Source organism: Salvia miltiorrhiza, chromosome 2, assembly GCF_028751815.1.
Source record: "Salvia miltiorrhiza cultivar Shanhuang (shh) chromosome 2, IMPLAD_Smil_shh, whole genome shotgun sequence".
Taxonomy (NCBI): domain Eukaryota; kingdom Viridiplantae; phylum Streptophyta; class Magnoliopsida; order Lamiales; family Lamiaceae; genus Salvia; species Salvia miltiorrhiza.
The window spans coordinates 22651118-22671338 of NC_080388.1; the positions used below are offsets into that span (position 1 = coordinate 22651118).

General features: G+C 38.6%; 1 protein-coding gene across 1 annotated transcript; it reads right to left on the reverse strand.

The window, feature by feature from the left end:
- Positions 1 to 5439: 5439 nt before the first annotated feature.
- LOC131011609 (pre-mRNA-splicing factor sap145-like) lies at positions 5440 to 6487 on the reverse strand. Its single transcript, XM_057939380.1, has 5 exons — positions 6402 to 6487; positions 6154 to 6273; positions 6002 to 6064; positions 5748 to 5890; positions 5440 to 5633 (listed from the first exon to the last, which is right to left on the reverse strand). The coding sequence occupies exons 1-4, from the start codon at positions 6405 to 6407 to the stop codon at positions 5801 to 5803; spliced, it is 279 nt and encodes a 92-aa protein (XP_057795363.1). The 5' UTR covers positions 6408 to 6487; the 3' UTR covers positions 5440 to 5633; positions 5748 to 5800.
- Positions 6488 to 20221: the final 13734 nt, after the last annotated feature.

The following is a 20221-nucleotide window of genomic DNA, read 5'->3' on the forward strand; positions in this document are numbered from 1 at the left end:
CTCACTCAGATCCATCCAGTCCCACCGAAAGCATCTTCGGATACTCTACTTCCTGCATCATCCACTGTCATCTCCTCACTAGGCTCGGTCTCCTCATCCTCACTAGGCTCGATCTCCTCATCATCACCTCCATCAACCAAGCGGTTCCCACTATCGTCATCATCCTCTGTCTCATCTTCAACATCAGTGTCCGCCATCGGGCCAAAAATAGGTGGCTCTGGAATAGGCTCCCAAACATCGGCTCTATCAGCAGTGGTCCGACGCCGTAGTGGTCGGGTCTGTCCATGCCCAACTGTCATCTCTGGTGTCTCCTCATCTGGGTCCTCACCATCACTATCAATCTGAATCGGACGAGACGATCCTTCCTGTGCATCTCGGGACGGCGGGTATAGAATAGGATGCATATAAAGCTGAAACTCAAGTGTGTCGGGCTCAGGTAGAGGAGCAACCCTCGAGTAAGGATCAAAAGGCACATACTCCGTCCAAGGCATCGTAGATGGAATGGGTGGTATAATCTCCGAAGGAGGCAATGATAATGGCTCTGTCGCTGGGGTTGGCTCCCAGGGCGGCAGATCAGCACTGGGAAATGGTATCAGTGTCAAGTAATGAAATGGATCAAAGTCCATGAATGACGATCCAGTCTGAGGAATACCCGATTCAGGAACAACGGAATCAGGGATAATGGGCTCAAATGCAACGGCCTCATCAGGCACAACTGGCTCAGGGACATACGGGACCTCATCAGCTGGGGGTGCAGGTATGATCGGAAAAAGATCTGTCGGAGGAGGGGGTGCATCATATGGTGGTGATGGGGGCTCATCAAATACAAAGTAGCGGTAACTAATCATCGCTACAAAACCCCTAAAATCTGCACGCTCGAAACGTCCAAACTCAGCCCTAACGATATACTGCGGCACTAGTGAAGCCGCCCAATCCTGCCACTCAGGTGGTAACTGTGGGATCAAATTTGTGATTGCCTCTGCTTCATCAATCCCATATGCGGTAGTCTTCATCCATCGGTTGTGGCAGTGTGCTAAAAACTCACCAAGCGTGTCACCCTCTTGCGGCCTAATATCTCTGAACCATCGGCGCATCATCTCTGCTAAACGTTGCTGCATCCTGAAATAATTTTAACTTCTATCACATCAAGGATAAAGAACTTACTTGATACATCTCAAACAATGACATACTCAATCTCATTTGGTACGGTGGTGCATTGGCTATTCTAGCCTCAATATTTCTCCATTTATTCGAAAACCACTGGCTCACATCATATTCTATCACCTCAAGCAGTTCCATCCATCAAAACATTTCATATCTCGTTAGTACATCAAAATCAACATTCAACATAAAAACAGTACAAAATTAATATCTCTTACCTCGATAAGCCGGAGGAGATGGGGCGCTGAGGTGTTGTTTCAGACTTACTCTCAATCTTACTCTCACTCTAGCCTAAGGATTTAAGGTAGGCAAGACTCAATCTCAAGGTAGGACTTAGTCTCATGATTAAATGAGATCAAAAAGATTTACTCAACTCAAGGATAGTTGAAATCAAACATATGACTCAATCGAGGAGTTTTAACTCAATTAAAGAGTTTGAACTCAATCAAGAATGAAACTCAGAGCAAACGACCTGCTCTGATACCACTCTGTCGCGCCCGACATCTAGCCGGTGATAGCGTAGATCGGGTATCGATACGACTAATAAAATAATATGGTAAAACAAGGAAAATTAGATGACTCATCAAGCGGAAGTTAATAATAATTTATGCTCAAGCAAATAAAATATCATTAATCTTAATAGAAATATTTCGGCATCATACATTCAAACGTATCAGGATTCTAGTCAACGAAAACAAAGGGAGTATAGCTAAAAATTTACAATGATTCATATCATTCAGGGTAGCACAGCAAAACGTGATCAGACTATATGTATGAAGACATATAACTGAGAGTGACATTCCTATTAAGTTCAAAGGACATAGTCTTCAACTATTCACACTACCGTATAGGAGCAGAATACGGTACTCAAAAGTCGTCTAAAAATAACAACCCTCCAGCAGTCCTCCAATCTCTCTCCTTGCTCATCCTGCACATTTAGAAACACATGCAGGGCTGAGTATAAAATACTCAGTGGACATAAGCCGAAAATAAACAATCTCGCTCTTAGAGCTATAAATTTAACTTGCCATTTATACTCTACACAGGGGTTTTACTCAAAAGAACCCGTGTAAGCAATTGATAAATTATAAGCATCATAAAGTAAAGAAAAATAGACTGCAGTCACAAATACTTAGCATGTAGTACCACTTCTACAACTCATCATCATCAAGGTACTGAGAAGTAGGCCTCCTTCTCAAGCACCGTAACCGGCCGACTTGACAATTGGCTCACAGTCATTTCTGACCGGCCAACCCAGTATATAGCTCACGGTTACCTCCGTGTACATAATCCCGCCTTTGGCAGGACCCGAAATCGTTTCATCCGTAGAGGGTAACGTACAGGCTCGTCGTCATCAAAACTCGGCAAGTTAATTAGTTCAAACATCAATTTATCTCAAATCATTTTAAAAACTTATAAACATCATCATAATCATCATTTAGAAAGCCAGTAATAGGGGTATTAGAAAGTAATGCCCACCTGGAAATCCTAGCTTCGGTTCTCGTACTTTGGAGCAATCTTACTTATGCCCTCGACTCGTGTCTTCAGGTATAATCATTGGCGTAGACGGTTCATGTAATAAGATAAACGTCGATCAGACAAAACCTCTCTAAGTTCACTGTTCTCATCTTAGTACTACTCTTCAATTCTCGTTGGTACCTTCTAACTAGTGAAAATACTTTCTAAATATTTAACGCTTCTACTCTCGACTCATCACCAAATTCGGTTAAGTAAATTAAACACGGAAAAAGTTTCATATCTATATATGTAAATATATATTCCATAGCATTTTATGACTTAATACGGTGTATAGTTATTACCATAACACATGAAATTATAATAATTCAAAAATAGGTGTGTTATGAAAGCCTATACTTAACCTCATACCCTCTGTTTTAACTTCAAGCAATAAACTGTTTTACCTCGGAACTTCCCTGGGTTTGGGACTCATACCATTTGAAACCTCTTGAAGTCTAGTTTCATTTAAAAAAAAGTATGTTGCAAAACTCTAAGTGGTTCAGGAGATATGACCATTTTCCTACAGCCTACCATTTTCGGCAGTTTTGTGCAACTGGAAGTTTCGATTTTTGAAAATAGAAGATCTTGTCAAAAAGACTTGAAATTTTGTGGGTAGCTAGCTAATTTTCGGTAGAAAGTTGCAGTTGGAGATTTATAATTTTAAAGGGTATCAAACGATGTCCAAAAGACTTCAAATTTTACATGAACGTTCCTAACACTTATACATACTTAAAATAAAAGTTTCAAGATTTTTGGGTATCATTAACCCCGTCGAATTACATCAAGTCAGTAGCTCTTTTTTTTAAGCTAGTCATATTAACTCATCAATTAGTCAATCTTAAACATATAACCAAGCATACTCTATTTCTCATCAAACCAATTCATCATAATTTTTATCAATCATCTCTAATCATCATTTTAATTCATCAACTATCATAGCTACAATATCTTAGGCTCATTTTTATACTCAAATCCTCACTTTCTTCATGAACTTCAACTTTCCAACATCACACAACCCAACACCTTCAATATTCCATATCTCAAATTAAATCCATGCTTATCATTCAAAAGACAAATAAATAACATCTTAATAGCATGTATATACTCTCCACTTAAGGTTAGAAGATGACAATATTTTAGAAGACTTCCAACCCTAGTAATTTTCGAAAATATTGAAGAGAAGAAGAGGTAATGTTTTCATGCTTTGATCCTCCATTTTCATGTTTATCAAGCTTAAAAAAATAAGTAGATTCATGTGTTTAGAAGCTTACTTTATGATTTTTGAAGAGCAAAGTATAGCTCCTCCTTCTTGAAACCAAGCTTTCAATCACACGCTAGCTTTTGATTTTTGGAGATAATGATGTTTTGTGCTTGATTTAAGAGCTTTCTATGGTGTAGAATTGATCTATGGAGCTTTGGTTATGCCCAACAATGGAAGGTGTTGATGGAGAAAGAGAGAGAAGAGAGAAGAAAGGGACGGCTGCTATGGTGAGGATGAAAGAGAAATGAGTTGTTTTATATAATCACATTTACTTAGCTATCAAGTATTGGATAAATAACACATGCTTATTTATCCACTTGCATAAAATATCTTATCTCTTTTGCTTAGTTATCCACTTGCTTTGACTCCCCTCTCTAAAGTCAGTTCCGCACCAGAGCAGAGCACATCTCGACCACCAGAGCAGAGCTCGATTTCAGCTCTGCCACACAGAGCAGAGCAGAGCTCAGCTTTCAGCTCTGCCATCAGAGCAGAGCTCGGTTCACTACTAGAAAAACGCTCATAGATAACGGATTTTATCCGTTATCTATGAGCAAAAAAACCGTTGTGTATAGTGGTGTTATCTATTCTATACGTCATAGACAACGGTTTCAAAACCGTTATGTATAGTAGCATAGATAACGGTACGATGTGTCATACATAACAGTACGCATCCGTTATCTATAAAGGTTATACATAACGGTTTTTCACCGTTATGTATTAACATTTTTCCGTTATGTATTAATTTTTTTTTTTTTTATCATAGTTAACAGTTTTTTGCACTTTTGATAACGGTTTTAACCGTTATCTTTGATAGAATACATAACGGTTTTTCACCGTTATGTATTAATTTTTTTTTATTTTTTTTTATCATAGTTAACAGTTTTTTGCACTTTTTATAACGGTTTTAACCGTTATCTTTGATAGAATACATAACGGTTTTTCACCGTTATGTATTAAGATTTTTCCGTTATGTATTAATTTGTTTTTATTTTTTTATCATAGTTAACAGTTTTTTGCACTTTTTATAACGGTTTTAACCGTTATCTTTGATAGAATACATAACGGTTTTTTACACTTTTTATAACGATTTTTTGCAGTTTTTATAACGATTTTTGCAGTTTTTATAACGATTTTAACCGTTATCTTTAATTAGAATACATAACGATTTTTTGCACCTTTTATAACAGTTTTTTGCACTTTATATAATTGTAGTATATTTTTAAATTTTGCAATTTTTATAAAACGACAAAATGATAAAATCAACGATAACAATATTATATATCATCCAAGAAATTCATACATTATTATACAAATGAACCAAATATCAAGTATACATCATCATTGCATATTCCGATTTAAAATTGAAAATACCAACAACCTTATAGCTAAAACAAAAATCTATCATACAATGTTTCTAGCACCAATAGACTTGTAACCTTTATACTTCAGGCAGAATCTCTTGAACCTGAAATGAATCTAAAATCCAGCAGGCATAAAATGTAGAAAGAAATACATAATCAAGCAAAGAAGCTACCTGAAATGGAAAGATTTTTCATCTAGAAACCTTCAAAATAAGGTGTAACAATGTAAGGAAAAAAGAAAAATAATTACTTGGTAGAGAGGCCTATCAGGTTCCTTCCTCTGCTGCTTTCGAAGATCAATAACATCAGGGGTTTCAACGCCAGTAGGAGTGCTACAATCATCCACCAGATAACCAGTTAGAGCAACTTAAGAAGACATATAGACCAGTCTCTAGTGTACAGTACAATCAAAATCTCAACACAAAAGAGCAAAGCATGTCTTTCACCTTGAAAGGCTGTCAACAGACTGAATGCCATCTTCAAGTTCCTCTTCTGCCATCTATTCCTCCTCCTCCTCTTCTTCTTCTTCCTCTTCCTCTTCCTCCTCCTCCAAGTCACCCCAGTGCTTAGTCTTATCAACTGGTTCTTCCTGAAAATCAGTCGGTATGAATTACATGGAGACAAAATCATGATAAAATGCTCGCCGTTACAAAGAGGGGAGCATGTATGAAAAAGGTTCTGATATACTATGTTCCTTTACCTCATAATTGGGCTGTTCTTGTTGCACAAAGCCGAAAACATCTCCATAGAGGGGACGTCCATACTAGTTCACAAGAGAAAATACAAATATGTGAGGGATATTCATTAATGAAACTCAAGGTAAAACCACAAAGTATATTAAGGTAAACTCACTTCATCAACAGGTGGTTTGCCCCATTCTCCATGCCCATAGCCAAATTTAGCTCCAGCGGGGATTGGTGCATTAAGGCCAGGGATTTTTAAATGAGGATAAGAAGGTGGAGGACCATATCTCTGCCATGACAAAAGAAAGTACTAATTGCAACTCATCTCTTTTATGAGAAAGTGACGCAACAACATAGAAAGTAGCTTTATGAATGAAACAAACCGAATAAACTAAGCAAAGTAATAATCTTGTAAACCTGCATATTGATGAGCCATGGTGGGGGGCACCATCAGGCATGCCTAGAGCCTCTTTTAACTCATGTGACAATGTCCCTGGCTTCATTTCTTGCAGTTTCACCTGATAGCAGCCCGAGAAAAGTTGACAAATCAGTGTTGTATCCAGTATAAATCTCTATTCTATCAATTGTGAATTTTTAAAATGTTTACTTTTCAGGACAGTCAATTATAAAGACTGATGATTGAGGCATTAAAAACCAAAGCCAAAACCTCAACATATAATAAAATCTTATTACAAAAATTATGAACACATGAAATAAGAAGTGAAACAATAATTTCAAGCAGATCACTATCACATCAGATTACTAATCAAGCCAAAAAACAAGAATACATGAAATAAAAAAATGAGCAGGTCATGCCAAAACGTTTAAACAACAATAACCATACAGCTGATTCCCTAGTAGGCTAGCTATTACAGATTTTTTAAGAAAGGGAAAAAGAAAATCACACAAACTTAGTTTAACACTATCAAATATCATTCAGATAAATGATACCATAAAAAATTGCAGATCAAATGACATAAAGCAAACTGAAGAGATATCTTTGATGATCACCATACCTCAAATTCCTTCCCCTCATAATACAAATCACCGTGATTTGTCAATTTCGGCTTAGTCTGATGTTTGAAGAAGGCATCATGAAGAACCTACAAAAGTTAAAACAGGCAACTGATAAGAATGATATGCATAAGAAAAGAAAGGAAATCAGTCTCACTTGTCTGATTTTCTCGATTCCTATGGCAGCAATGAAATCAGGAAGTTGAAAAGGCTGCTTTTCAATACCTCTCTTTCCCTGAAAAGCAGCCATCAAAGAAGTTGAGATGTGTGACAAGCATGTAATTTTAAAACATAATCTAGTATTCATACATGCATCGAAATAATATTTGCCCTGTTCGTTAACCCAACGTTCCTACTTTTGATTTTTGGGCATCAACCAATAACTTCTAGTTTATAATGCAAATATCCAAAGTTAATCAGACACTTTAAGTTACCATATAACAAAATTTATTCTCCACCAAGAACTGCAAAGACATTCAAAACCATCATGCTCTATTACTGCTAAAGACACGTCAACTCAAAATGGGATGGAGTATGGAACTGTGAACTAGTTTATAATACAAGATGAGATGAACTGAAACAAGAAAAAAAAAACTAGCGAAAATTCAAGCCATAAATCCCTAAAATTCGAGTCCAAAATGCCCTAAAATTTGCTACCTAATGCACTCTTCAATTTCATTTAGTTGTTACCTGAAGAATGAGGGCGACTGTTGTCGGAGTCAGAGGCCAGGGGCAGTGGTGGTGCGATTGGAGCGGTGGTGGGCGCTGAGCCGACGACGGAGGTTGCTCTGCCCAAATTCAAAAATTAATTACGCAAAGATAGAAATACATATAGAAAATGGAGAGAGAGAGAGTATACCGTGGTGGTGGAAGCGAAAGAGAGGTGATGGGGATGGGGGGCGACGCCAGGCTGGAGAAGATGGCGGCTAGCGGCTGCTTGCCGGAGACAAAGGCGGCACAGAGAGGAGGTAGAGAGAGGGAGAAGGGCTTTAGGTCGGAGAATTATCAACCTCATCCGCTCTCGATTGCAAATCGGAGAATTAGGGCTTTCCCCCTTTCCTGCCTCGATTATGTAGAGTTGAGAAGAGAACCGGCCGTAGAACACCATCGGCTCGCCGATCCTCGGACCACCAGCAACGATGGGCGGGCTCTAGGTCGCGTAGCTCGTCGGTCTCCCTGAGATGGCGACGGCTGCGTTGTACCGAACAGAGAAGAAACTAGGGCTCGACCAATCGAACAGAGAAGAACTAGGGCGCGGGGCAGCAGCGAGGGTGGGCGGCGACGGGCCGGCGTGGGCAAGCGGCGCCGGCGGCGGAGTCGAGAGGGGAGAGAGAGAGAGAGTCGAGAGACAGGGAGGAGACAGGAAGGGAGGACGAACTAGGGCTGGTAGTTTTTGGGGTTAATTTCTACATTTTCTAAATAAAATCTATTCCTTTTTTTTTTCTTTTTTCTTTTTTCTCTTTTTTCACTTTTAATATTCAATTTTTGGTATTTAGATTTCTAATTTAGATTTTATATAAGTGTTACTTAATGATAAAACAAAAAAAATGTTATGATTTTTTTATTTTTAAAATCTATATCTAGGAATAAATTCAAATTTTAGGATAAACAATTTATTTGTTATTTTTAATATAATATAATATAATATAATTTTTAAAAAATTAATAAAAAAATTATACATAACAATTTTTATAGACGCTCATACATAACGGTTCAAAAACCGTTGTAAATGACTCTTATACATAACGGCTCTTTAACGTTATGAATAAACCATTATAAAAGATGGTCATAGATAACGGTGGCACAACGGTTTTGTAATACCGTTATGTATGCAACTAATAGATAACGCAAAAACATAACGCATTTGTTCAAACCGTTATCTATGCATATAGACAACACTACATAGATAACGGATTTTTCCAAAACCGTTATCTATTTCTAAAAGTGCGCTCATACATAACGGTTTTTGAAAAAAACCGTTATCTATGCACTGTTATGTATGTAAACTTTTGTAGTAGTGGTTTCAGCTCTGCCTCCAGAGCAGAGCTCGACTTCAGCTCTGCCTCCAGAGCAGAGCTCGACTTCAGCTCTGCCTCCAGAGCAGAGCTCGATTCAGCTCTGCCTCCATAGCAGAGCTCGGCTCAACTTCAGCTCTGCTTTCCAGAGCAGAGCTCGACTCAGCTCTGCCTCCAGAGCAGAGCTCGGCTCAACTTCAGCTCTGCTTTCCAGAGCAGAGCTTGGTTTTCAGCTCTGCTGCCAGAGCAGAGCTCGGATTTAGCTCTGCTGCCAAAGCAGAGCTCGGATTCGCCAGAGCTCGGCTCGCCAGAGCTGCCACCAACTAATGAAAGAAAAGAAAATTTTAACTACATCAATGTTCAACCAACATCTCTATACATCCTTATTTTCTCAAAGTATTTCATTCTCTAGTTCCAATATCGAAAATATAATAACTCAATCTATTTGGATATCTCATCTCATCATCAGCTTATTTTTATTTCTCAGTGCTCTAAAAAAAATACATCTCAAAATATTTATAATAAGGGAAAAAATGCGGGGTGTTACATTGAAATATCCACAAGAACTGTGAGGACTATTTGGACAGCAGTCAAGGAGCAGCAATAAAACGAGAATCCTGTGCATTTTTTGCCATACAAAAAAAAAACTCATGGACAAATGGCAGCTCGATGTTAATGAGGTAAAAAGTCTCTCTGTTCTTGAAAGATCTAGCATAAGAACCATGTCATACAAGTTGGGTGTCAGCAAGAGCAAACTACACGAATGGATTAAAGATAAGCAGCTAAGGCCACTTACAAATGCGATCAAACCTACACTTACTGATCAGAACAAAGTAGCAAGATTAAGATGGAGTTTGAGTCAATTGCAAGCTGAAGTACAAGGGGAAACCATAAACTTTTAAAGCATGCATAATGCAGTTCATATAGATGAAAAATGGTTCCAAATAACCAAAACTTCAGACAAATACTACCTTCTACCTGATGTAGATGGACCTTATAGATCTTGCCAGTCAAAGAGATTCATTAAAAAAGTCATGTTCATATGAGCAGTTAGCAGACCAATCATAGCAGAGGATGGGGAAGTGATCTTTGATGGCAAATTTGGTATTTTTAGTTTTGGCAATTTCAGTTTCGTCCACCATTGAGTCATCTACGACGGCAGAGATGTAGGTTTCAGGCATCATTGACTCATCTGCGGTTGTGGATTCAGCGGCGACCATCGACAATTCTTCGATGGACATCATTGTTCAAGTGTTAGGGTTTGAAGAGTTGACAGATTTTTCTTTCTGATCGGTAGATAGAAAGTTCGTTTAAAAAAAAAGAGTTTGTGTTGTTAATCGGTAGATATAGAGAGACAAAGGTTAATGGCATAAGTTACTAAATTAATTATAGGTTGGATTAGTAAATAAAGTGTGTTGTTTAATTTATTTTTGGGTGGGGTCAATAATGGCAAATTGTGTAAATAGACGAAAATATAAGGTTAAGAGAATAAAGTGTTATGTGGACCCTACGGCTATAAATGGAAGTGTTGCGAACATAAGTTTTCTTATGTATAGTATGTTGAGGGTTTCGAAGACCCAAAACTTTCAAGTTCGGGATAGTATTTCCCGTATGACTGGGGAGTGATTATGTTGGACCTGGCCAGTCCACATGATCCAAATCTCAGTAGATGTCCTTTGGGTTTATAAACCCACGTGTTTCAACTTATGGTTGAAAAAGTCAGATGGGTTCTTACTCTAGGTCATTTTGTTCGACCTGGTAGTTACTTCTCATTCTACCTTCTGGTCATTCATTTGAGTCTCTTGAACAATTTTGTTTGCAACAATTTGTTTTGATGTTATTCTCGGGTTGAACCTTTCCAACCTTTAAGTTATCCTAGTAGATTCTTTTGATGTATAAGACCTAGTGAGAGGCACGTCAGAAGGCTCTGACATACCCGAGTAACTGGTAAACTACACCTGAGAACATTTCAAGGCTACTCTTTTTGAGAAGTATGTACCGAGGAGTACCTTAAGTAAAGAGAGGCTGAATTTCGAAGTTGGATGCAAGGAAAGAAATTGGTTGTAGAGTATAACCGAGAATTCTGTGATCTATCACATTTTTGCTCATCAGAAAGTGGATACTGATGAGAAGATGTCTGAGTTTTTATGTGCCAGTTTAAGGCAGGACTTTAAGGTAGTATTGGCAAGTCAGAGTGCATTGTCATACACTGAGGCGTTGAATCGAGCCTTGGATATGGAGTCGTCTATGCAGCTAGAGAAAACACAGCAGGCACCTACACTGCTGTTGACTCAGATAAAAACACCTGGAGGACAACAGATTGTGCCTCAAGGACATAATGAAAGGAGGAAGTGGGAGGGACAGAGGATAGGGCAACAAAATTCCGTGGCAAGGACAAGGCCAGCAACAACAGGGTAAACAACAATATCCTGGACAGTCATCAGGGCAACAGAGGACGCCGCCGTGCGCCAAGTGCAACAAGATGCACTTGGGGGTTTGCAAAGCTGGAACTAATAGTTTGCGTCAACTGTGGACAAGCTGGTCACTACTTGTCACAACTGCCCGAGTAGACAATAGGGAATGGTAGAAGGGAAGCCTAATCAGAATTCGGCTAACCCGTGAGAGCCATTATGGGATATCCCCAACTACCCCAACAGCAGCGTCAGCCGCAGCATCATCAGCGACAGCAGTAGCAGCAGCGGCAACTTCCACAGCTGCCAGAACATCAGAGAGCCTTTGCGCTCACTCAGAAATAGCCCGAGAAATTTAAGGAAAAACTGAACGGTATGGGCAAGTTATAGGATGTACCAGTTAGGATTCTGTTTGATACAGGAGCCTCGCATTCTTTAATTGATTGAAGCATGTTACCTTCAAACTAGAACCAAAACGAGCTAGTCCCGAGTTGAGAGTAATCACTCCTGCAGGAAAATCTACTACAGTTTCTCACATGATTTCTAACTAGAGCTTGAGTTAGGATCACTAAAGATGAAAGCAAGAACTTTGCACTTAATGCCTATGTGGGACGTAGACATTATTCTAGGGATGGACTGGTTAGCAGAGAACTTTGCCACGATTGATTGTAAGAAGAGACAGATAACTTCCCAACCACCTGGGAAGGAACCGATATGTTTTCATGGCATAGATAAAAAGAAGAGAGTTCCAATCATTTCGGCACTTCAAGCGTCGAAGTTAGTAAAGAAGAAAGGAGCACAAGCTTACCTAGTTTACTTGAATGATGAAGGAGAATCAGGTAAAAACTTAGAGGATGTAGCAGTGGTAAGGGAATATAGAGATGTATTTCCCGAGGTCTTACCAGGATTGCCACCAGTCAGATAGTTGGAGTTCACTATCGATCTAGAACCTGGATCAGCACCAGTGTCGAAGGCACCCTACAGAATGGCGCCTAAGGAGCTACAAGAGTTGAAGATTCAGCTACAAGAACTGCTTGAGTTAGGTTTTATCAGACCTAGTGTATCCCCATGGGGAGCACCAGTCCTTTTGTCAAAAAGAAGGATGGCACGTTGAGAATGTGCATAGATTATCGAGAACTGAATAAATTGACACTCAAGAACAAATATCCTTTGCCAAGGATAGATGACTTAGTTGATCAATTAAAGGGAGCGAGCTTTTACTCGAAAATTGACTTGAGATTAGGTTACCACCAGTTGAAAATTAAACATGAGGATATACCTAAGATAATTTTTCGAACGAGGTATGGGCACTATGAGTTCATAGTTATGCCATTCGGTTTGACGAATGCACCAACAGTTTTCATGGATCTCATGAATCGAGTGTTCCATCAATAACTGGATAAATTTGTCCTTGTTTTCATAGATGATACTCTCATCTATTCGAAGAATGAGCAAGAGCACAAACAACATTTGAGAATAGTGTTGGAAACGCTTAGAGCTGAGAAGCTTTTTGCCAAATTCAGCAAGTGCGAGTTTTGGTTAGACGAAGTAACTTTTCTAGGACATATTGTATCATCTTAAGGAATTAAGGTTGACCCCGCCAAGGTACAAGCTGTACATGAGTGGAGATCACCAACTACACCTAACGAGATTCGCAGCTTCTTAGGTTTAGCAGGATACTATCAGAGTTTCTTGAAGGATTTCTCACGATAGCAAGACCGATGACACAATTACTTAGAAAGGAAGCTAAGTACAATTGGACAGAGGAGTGTGAGGAGAGTTTTCAAGAGCTTAAAAGGAGATTGACTACAACACTAGTGTTGATAGTCCCAAAAACGAATAAAGAGTATACCATCTATACAGATGCATCAAAGAATGGGCTAGGATGTGTTTTGATGCAAGAAGAAAGAGTTATAACCTATGCATCATGACAACTTAGACCCCACGAGATAAATTATCCAACCTATGATTTAGAGTTTGCAGCTGTTGTGCATGCCCTAAAAATTTGGAGGCACCATCCCTATGGAGTTAGATGTGAATTTTTTTTCACGGACCATAAAAGTTTGAAATACTTTTTCGAGCAGAAAGATCTTAACATGAGGCAAAGGAGATGGCTCGAATTAATAAAGGATTATGACTGCGACATTAACTATCACCCCGGTAAGGCCAATGTAGTAGCCGGCGCATTGAGCTGAAAGGTCTCGTCTAAGTTAGGATGTCTTCTCACGAGAGAGGATGTGTTTATAAAAAGACTTTGACAATATGAAGATAGAGGTGATAAAACCACCTGAGACGATAGCGAGTATTGTTGCGACGATACCTAATTTGAGGAAAAATGCGGGTTGAAGCACAAAGGAAAGATGTGAAAATGAAAAAGTTACGAGAAAGGATAAGGGCGGGAGATCTCAAGAATTACCAAGAAGCATCAGACAATGCTATCTTCTTTGAATGGAGAATGTGTATTCCCCACGAGGATGAACTAAAGAATAAGATCATGAGTGAGGCTCATGACACGCCTTACACCGCCCACCAAGGAGGCACAAAGATGTATCAGGATTTGAAAAAGAGATTTTGTGGGACGGAATGAAACGAGACATAGCTTCGTTGTAGGACGATGCTTAGCTTGTTAGCAAGTGAAATCGTTACACCAACGACCCTATGGAAAGCTAAACCCGCTAGAGATTCCCGAGTGAAAATGGGATCACATAGCAATGGATTTTTGTGACAGCTTTACCCAAAAGTCAAAAAAGAAATACAGCAATTTGGGTAATTGTAGATCTACTAACAAAATCTGCACATTTCATACCGATTTCAATCACGTATAGATCAGATAAGTTAGCACAATTGTACGTTCGTGAGATTATAAGATTGCACGGAGTACCGGTGTTGATCACCTCAGAGAGAGATACAAAATTTACATCACGTTTTTGGATGAGTTTACAGAAAGAGTTGGGTGCAAGGTTGAATTTTAGCACAACCTTTCATCCCCAAACTGATGGACAATCAGAAAGGACTATTCAGACGTTAGAAGATATGATAAGAACTACTATCCTTGATAGAGGAGTACATTGGGATAATGTGTTACCACTAAGTGAGTTTGTCTATAACAACAGTTACCAGGCGACTATCGATATGGCACTGTATGAAGCTCTTTACGGAAGGAAGTGCAGATCACCACTTTACTAGGATGAAGTTGGTGAGAGAAAAGTGTTAGGACCCGACACAGTCGCGGAGATGATTGAGATTATTCGAAAAATAAGGCAGAGAATCAAATAAGCGCAAGATAGATAGAAATCTTACGCAAATACCCACCGCACAGAGTTACATTTCGAGATATGAGACAAAGTTTTCTTGAAGGTTTCACCCTCAAAGGGGATGAATAGATTTGGAGTTAAAGGACAGCTTAGACCCAGAGTTATAAGTCCTTATGAGATATTGCAAAAGATAGGTCCAATAGCGTACAGGTTGGCTTTGCCACCTAGCTTTGGAAACGTGCATAACGTGTTTAACGTGTCACAATTGAGAAGATATATTTTCGACCCAAACCATGTGGTTTACTAAGAAGAAATGGTCTTAGAACCAGACTTGAGTTATGAAGAGAGACCTCAGATGATGCTAAATCATAAAATTCGGCAATTGAGAAATAAGTCGATTGCACTGGTTAAAGTCCAATGGAAACATGATAGGTAGAAAGAAATGGAAAGAGAGCTTGAGGATAAGATGTGAGAGAAGTACCCGAAACATTTACAGGAGGTACAAATTTCGGGATGAAATTTATTTTAAGGGAGAGGGTATGTAATACCCGGGCTTTTAATGACTTGTTTAATTGCTTAAGTTTTAGTAATTAAGGTTTTATCTCCCTCCTTTAATTTTATAGAGACATGAGAATTTATTTAGAACTACTTTGATTTACAGTTTTTGAGAAGTCAGTATTTTTATATCCGGATGATGTGGGATTTTATATCCGTATTTGAGTATGAGTATTTGAATAATTTGAGATAATTATTTGAATAGGAACGATGCACTCGGAAGTGAGATATTAGTACATTAAGACGCTTTTGAAATTTTAACATTTTGACGATGAATAATAATAATTGCTATTTCGTCTTTTTGTCGACTTTCAAAATCTTATGTACGCATCGTCGAGAAATATTCTTAGTTTTTCAATACGAGTCCAATAATGAAAGTTTTATTTTTGGACGACGAGTGAATAGTAAATCGGAATTTTTCGATAAACGAATAGAACTCGTTTATTAGAATTTCGAGAATGAGCTTGCGTATTCTATATTTATATAGAATTACGAGTGTAATGAAAGTGAGTAGAGGTTGAGAGGGCGAGTAACGAAGAGTATGGGTAGTTAGTCGTTAAAACGAGACGAAACGAGATATTTAACGACTAAAAGAGGATTAATATCCTAAATATCTACCTACCCTACCCTTAACCACCCCACCCAACTGCCCAACACCTTTTCCTCACTAAATATCTCGGCTACAGCCAATAAGTCAGCCAACACATTTCATTTACACTTTCACTTTAATCAAACACACAACACTCACGCCATTCTCCATTTTTGCTTGGAGTTGGAGCTTTTGAGCTCCGTTTTTGAGCGAGGAGATGAGCCCCGATCATATTTTCGAACACATATCTAGGTAGGTGTCATCTCTACCTACGTTTTGATTGTTAGATTTTTGAGTTTAGTCGACGTTGAGAAACGTCGATTTCTCGACTTTATTTTGAAACGATGTCGGATCGTTGTGAATTTTTAGTATGTTGTTCATAGCATATAGTTGAGCATGTTTAGTGAAGGAAGTAAGAACGAAACGAACTGTATCTACGCGACCCATGAGGGCAGCCCTGTTGTTTGTCGTTTAGCTCGTCTTTCGATTTTTGATTGATCGTTTTGACTTGATATTTGTGCTTAGGAGTATGCTAGGATTGTTATATTTAAATTCGTATTTTTCCAAGCATGAAATTTGTATGAGTTTTTAGAGCATGATTATTTTTATTCATGAAGTTTGGGACGTTGCATGATGAATAAATTTGTGTGTTTATGTGTTCTAGGTGTCACTTGAGCATGCTAGTTGAGTTTAGAAGCTTTGAGAAATGATAGAAAAGAGAAGGATGAGGACCGAATGTTTTGATGAGCATGAGTAAGTTTTGAGCTTTTGAGTTGGCGTGTGATTTTCAGCTCTGTCGAGTGGTCATGGCGGTGTGATTTTCAGCTCTGCCGAGTGGTCAGCTCTAGCGTGTGATTTTCAGCTCTGTCGAGTGGTCAGCTCTGGCGTGTGATTTTCAGCTCTGCCGAGTGGTCAGCTCTGGCGTGTGATTTTCAGCTCTGCCGAGTGGTCAGCTCTGGCGTGTGATTTTCAGCTCTGCCAAGTGGTCAGCTCTGGCGTATGAGTTTTCCGCTCTGCGAGTTTTCTTCAGCTCTGTCGAGTTGTTGTCAGTGCTGGCGCCAAGTCAGCTCTGGCAGGGCAGTAGAGTTAAAATTGTTAAGTTTTAATTCCTTAATTGAGTTTAGGTTAATAAATGAGTTTCTTTATAATGACACTTCTTCTCATCGATTCTTCATAGCGATGAAGGTCCTTTTTGGGAAGTAAAGACGTGGGAGAGAGAGTGATATTTCCCGTTAATACGAGACGCAACGAGGTGGGCTTTTCTACGCTAAAATCAAGATGTTTATGCGTTTTATGTATTGATGTATGATTGAACGGATATTAAATGCATTGATTTTTATTTTCCTTCAAAGCTTGAATTGAAAATATATTTTGAAGTTATTGTATTGCCAAATATTTGATGTTTTGGTATGTTATCTAACTGTCTGAGCATAATGATATCGGTTCTACGCGAGGTAGAATTAGTGTACACAGTAATCGTGAGTCAGCTTTCAGGTTGGCCGATTACAGTGCTGCAGAGGGAGGCCTCCCTCTCAGTACATGAGTTAACAGATACGGTACTTACTTGATGAGAAAGTCCGCGCAGACAACTTTGGAAATGAAAATGAGTTTAGCGAACATAAGGCTTTTTAGATAATTCCTTATGATTTGTTTAAGAATGACAATGACAATATTTATACTTTATAAGCATGAGATGTTTGGCATGTGTTCACTGATTGCTTTTGTACTCAGCCCTGCATATGTTTTCTAAATGTGCAGGTTGAGCCGATGTGGTGATGGTGCTGCAATGAGCGGAGTCTCAGGGTTGTTAATAAATGAAGTTAACCTGTCTAGAATATGTCTTCATACATATGTCTAGCTACTTTCGCTGCAAAATACTTTTGATGTTATATCATTTTATGACGTACCTTGAGTCTTAAGAGAATGGTTTCATATGATGTATAACTTGAATTATGATATTAATTAAGTTTTTATGATGTCTTTCATAGACTATTTAAATGAGTATTAATGAGTAATTATGACGAGTTTTCTTAAATCGAGTAAATCTTACGGTTTCAAATGACGCCCCTTTCTTCCCCTTATTCTTTAATCCATCCCTAGTCGTAGACCACTCGACTTAACTATCCTTAGTTAAGGCGGGCTACGACAATTTAATAGGTTATAAATTTAATTGCCTACAAATTGCCTCATCGAGACTTTTTCATGGACATCTTGGATATTGGAAATGGACGAGTCTCGAACTTATTTAATAGTTTAAACTCATATTAAGGAGTTCTTTAATTTGGATTTGACTTTGTAAATATTTATACTCGTATTAGGAGTTCCTTAATTTTGGATTTGACGTTGTAAATAGTTTATACTCGTATTTAGGAGTTCTTTAATTTACTTTGTAAATAGTTTATACTCGTATTTAGGAGTTATTGAATTTGAATTTAAATTTGATTTTATAAATCAAACTTAAATCAATAATGATGCCCTCAACTTTATAATTTAAAGTGATCATTATCCAACTAAAGGATTGCACGGATGGGTTAAGAGCCCATTTAATTACTTTAATCCGTACAACCTTTTTTTTATCAAACAAGCTAATTGTTTAGCCCAATATAATAAAAGCCCATTTCATGTTTCATGATCTTTTTTTTTTTTCTTGCGCATCGGACTTCAACTTTTGCTCTTTTCTTTGAAGCCATATCAGGTCCCATCGAAGCGGACTCCATGCTTTGAAATTTTGTAGAAAGCTCTTTTTGCAATAGACTTCTTCTTCGTCTCGAATTCTTAATTTAACATTTATCCAACCAATTATTGTTAGGTCCGGAGGGTCTCGAATAAGTGTATGGGGGGGAGGAATACACCTATAGGCATTTTTAAACAAGTTAAACAAGATCTCAGTACAGAGATCAAAACGAAACTTTACACACAAACTCAGACACCTGTTTATAGAAAAGAGTTTTGACCAAAATGGGTTGACGACTGATACTGAAAGACTCTTCAGTAAGGAGTTATCAGTTAAGTTATGAGAACTTAACTGATGCATGAAAGGCTTCAGTCGAGTTTGAAAAGAGATGTTATAAGTCTTACTGACTATCAGAGGACAGATCAGTCAGACTGATAACACACGCAGCGGAAATCTTTTGTTTCGCAATAGCCTTTTGGGTTGAGCACGTTGTTAGTCTTAAGTTTCTCTTTGCTATTAATCAGTTTTCTGTTTATGAAAGGAAGAGCACACGTAACAAATGAAATACTGAAAGCTGTAAATAACACAGATATTTTTACGTGGTTCGGAAAACACTTCCTACATCCACGATCGGTTGATCAGACCAACAACTTCACTCTACAAGTGCTTACGGGTGCACTGCAAACCGAACCGTGTGCTTGCGGGTGCACACAACCGAATCAACTGAAGATCCAATCTTCAGTACCAACACACCTTGTTGGATTTCTCACTCCTAGCATGAACTGGTACTAGTATCTCACGGAGTCAGAGTACCTTCCTGAACTCCTTTGCAACTCAAACACTCGATTCTATCGGTATAAGGGAGGTTTGAAATCTTGCCAACTAAACTTCAAAGAACAAGTTCTTTGGAGCTAGTTTGACCTAGGCTTTGGATAATCAAGGTTTGCCTAAGGTCTAAGAGAATATATGTAATCAGCAGTGACTGATTTTTGGCTTTAGGATTCTCTTCTTCGATTCAAGCTTTGGGAAGTTTGAGCTTTGGCTGAGGAACAATTTTGGCAGAGCTTCAGCTTATGTTGTTGAATCGGTGAAGATTGAAGTGATCCTCGAGCGCTACTTATAGGAGAGGTCTTGAATAGATCCGTTGGCGGAGAAGGTCTTCAAGATTTCTTCCGTTAGAGAGTAATTTGAACTTGGGCTGAGGCTTCAATCTTCGGGGTTCCTTGTTTGGTGAGAACGGCTATGTTGAAGAGCAGAAGATCCTACGTCTTTGATAAAGTAGTCACCAAATAGGAATGACCTCTGCAGAGAAAGGACGATCCTCAGATCTCTGCATTTAATGTGGCTGTACTTCTGGAGTTTGTGGCTTCCTTTGAACGTTGGAGGTTCAGTCCGAGGAAGAATGTTTGACTGATACTTGACTTTAGTATCAGTCCACTGAATCTACGTGGCACGCATTAGGTAATCAGTTCAAGACTGATTCTTCGACTGATACTTCAGTCGGCAACTTCAGTTTTCAGTCTTCAGTCCTTCGTTCTTCAGTCTTCAGTCTTCAGAACAACATCTAAACTAGAAAACACTCTAACACTTGAGTTCGAACAGTTTCTAGTCTATTACAAACAACGCCTATGGATTTTGGTATCATCAAAATAAGGATTAGGATATTCCATTAAGTTCCCAACAATTATGTAGAAAACAATCTCTTAGGGTGCGTTCTCTTTGGTT

What these genes read in the sequence shown, in the direction of transcription:
- LOC131011609 (XM_057939380.1), bottom strand. An exon ending in GCAAACCACCTGTTGATGAA is followed by an intron (nt 6,065 to 6,153) that starts GTGAGTTTACCT and finishes CTTGTGAACTAG; the next exon opens with TATGGACGTCCCCTCTATGG. An exon ending in AAGAACAGCCCAATTATGAG is followed by an intron (nt 5,891 to 6,001) that starts GTAAAGGAACAT and finishes ACTGATTTTCAG; the next exon opens with GAAGAACCAGTTGATAAGAC.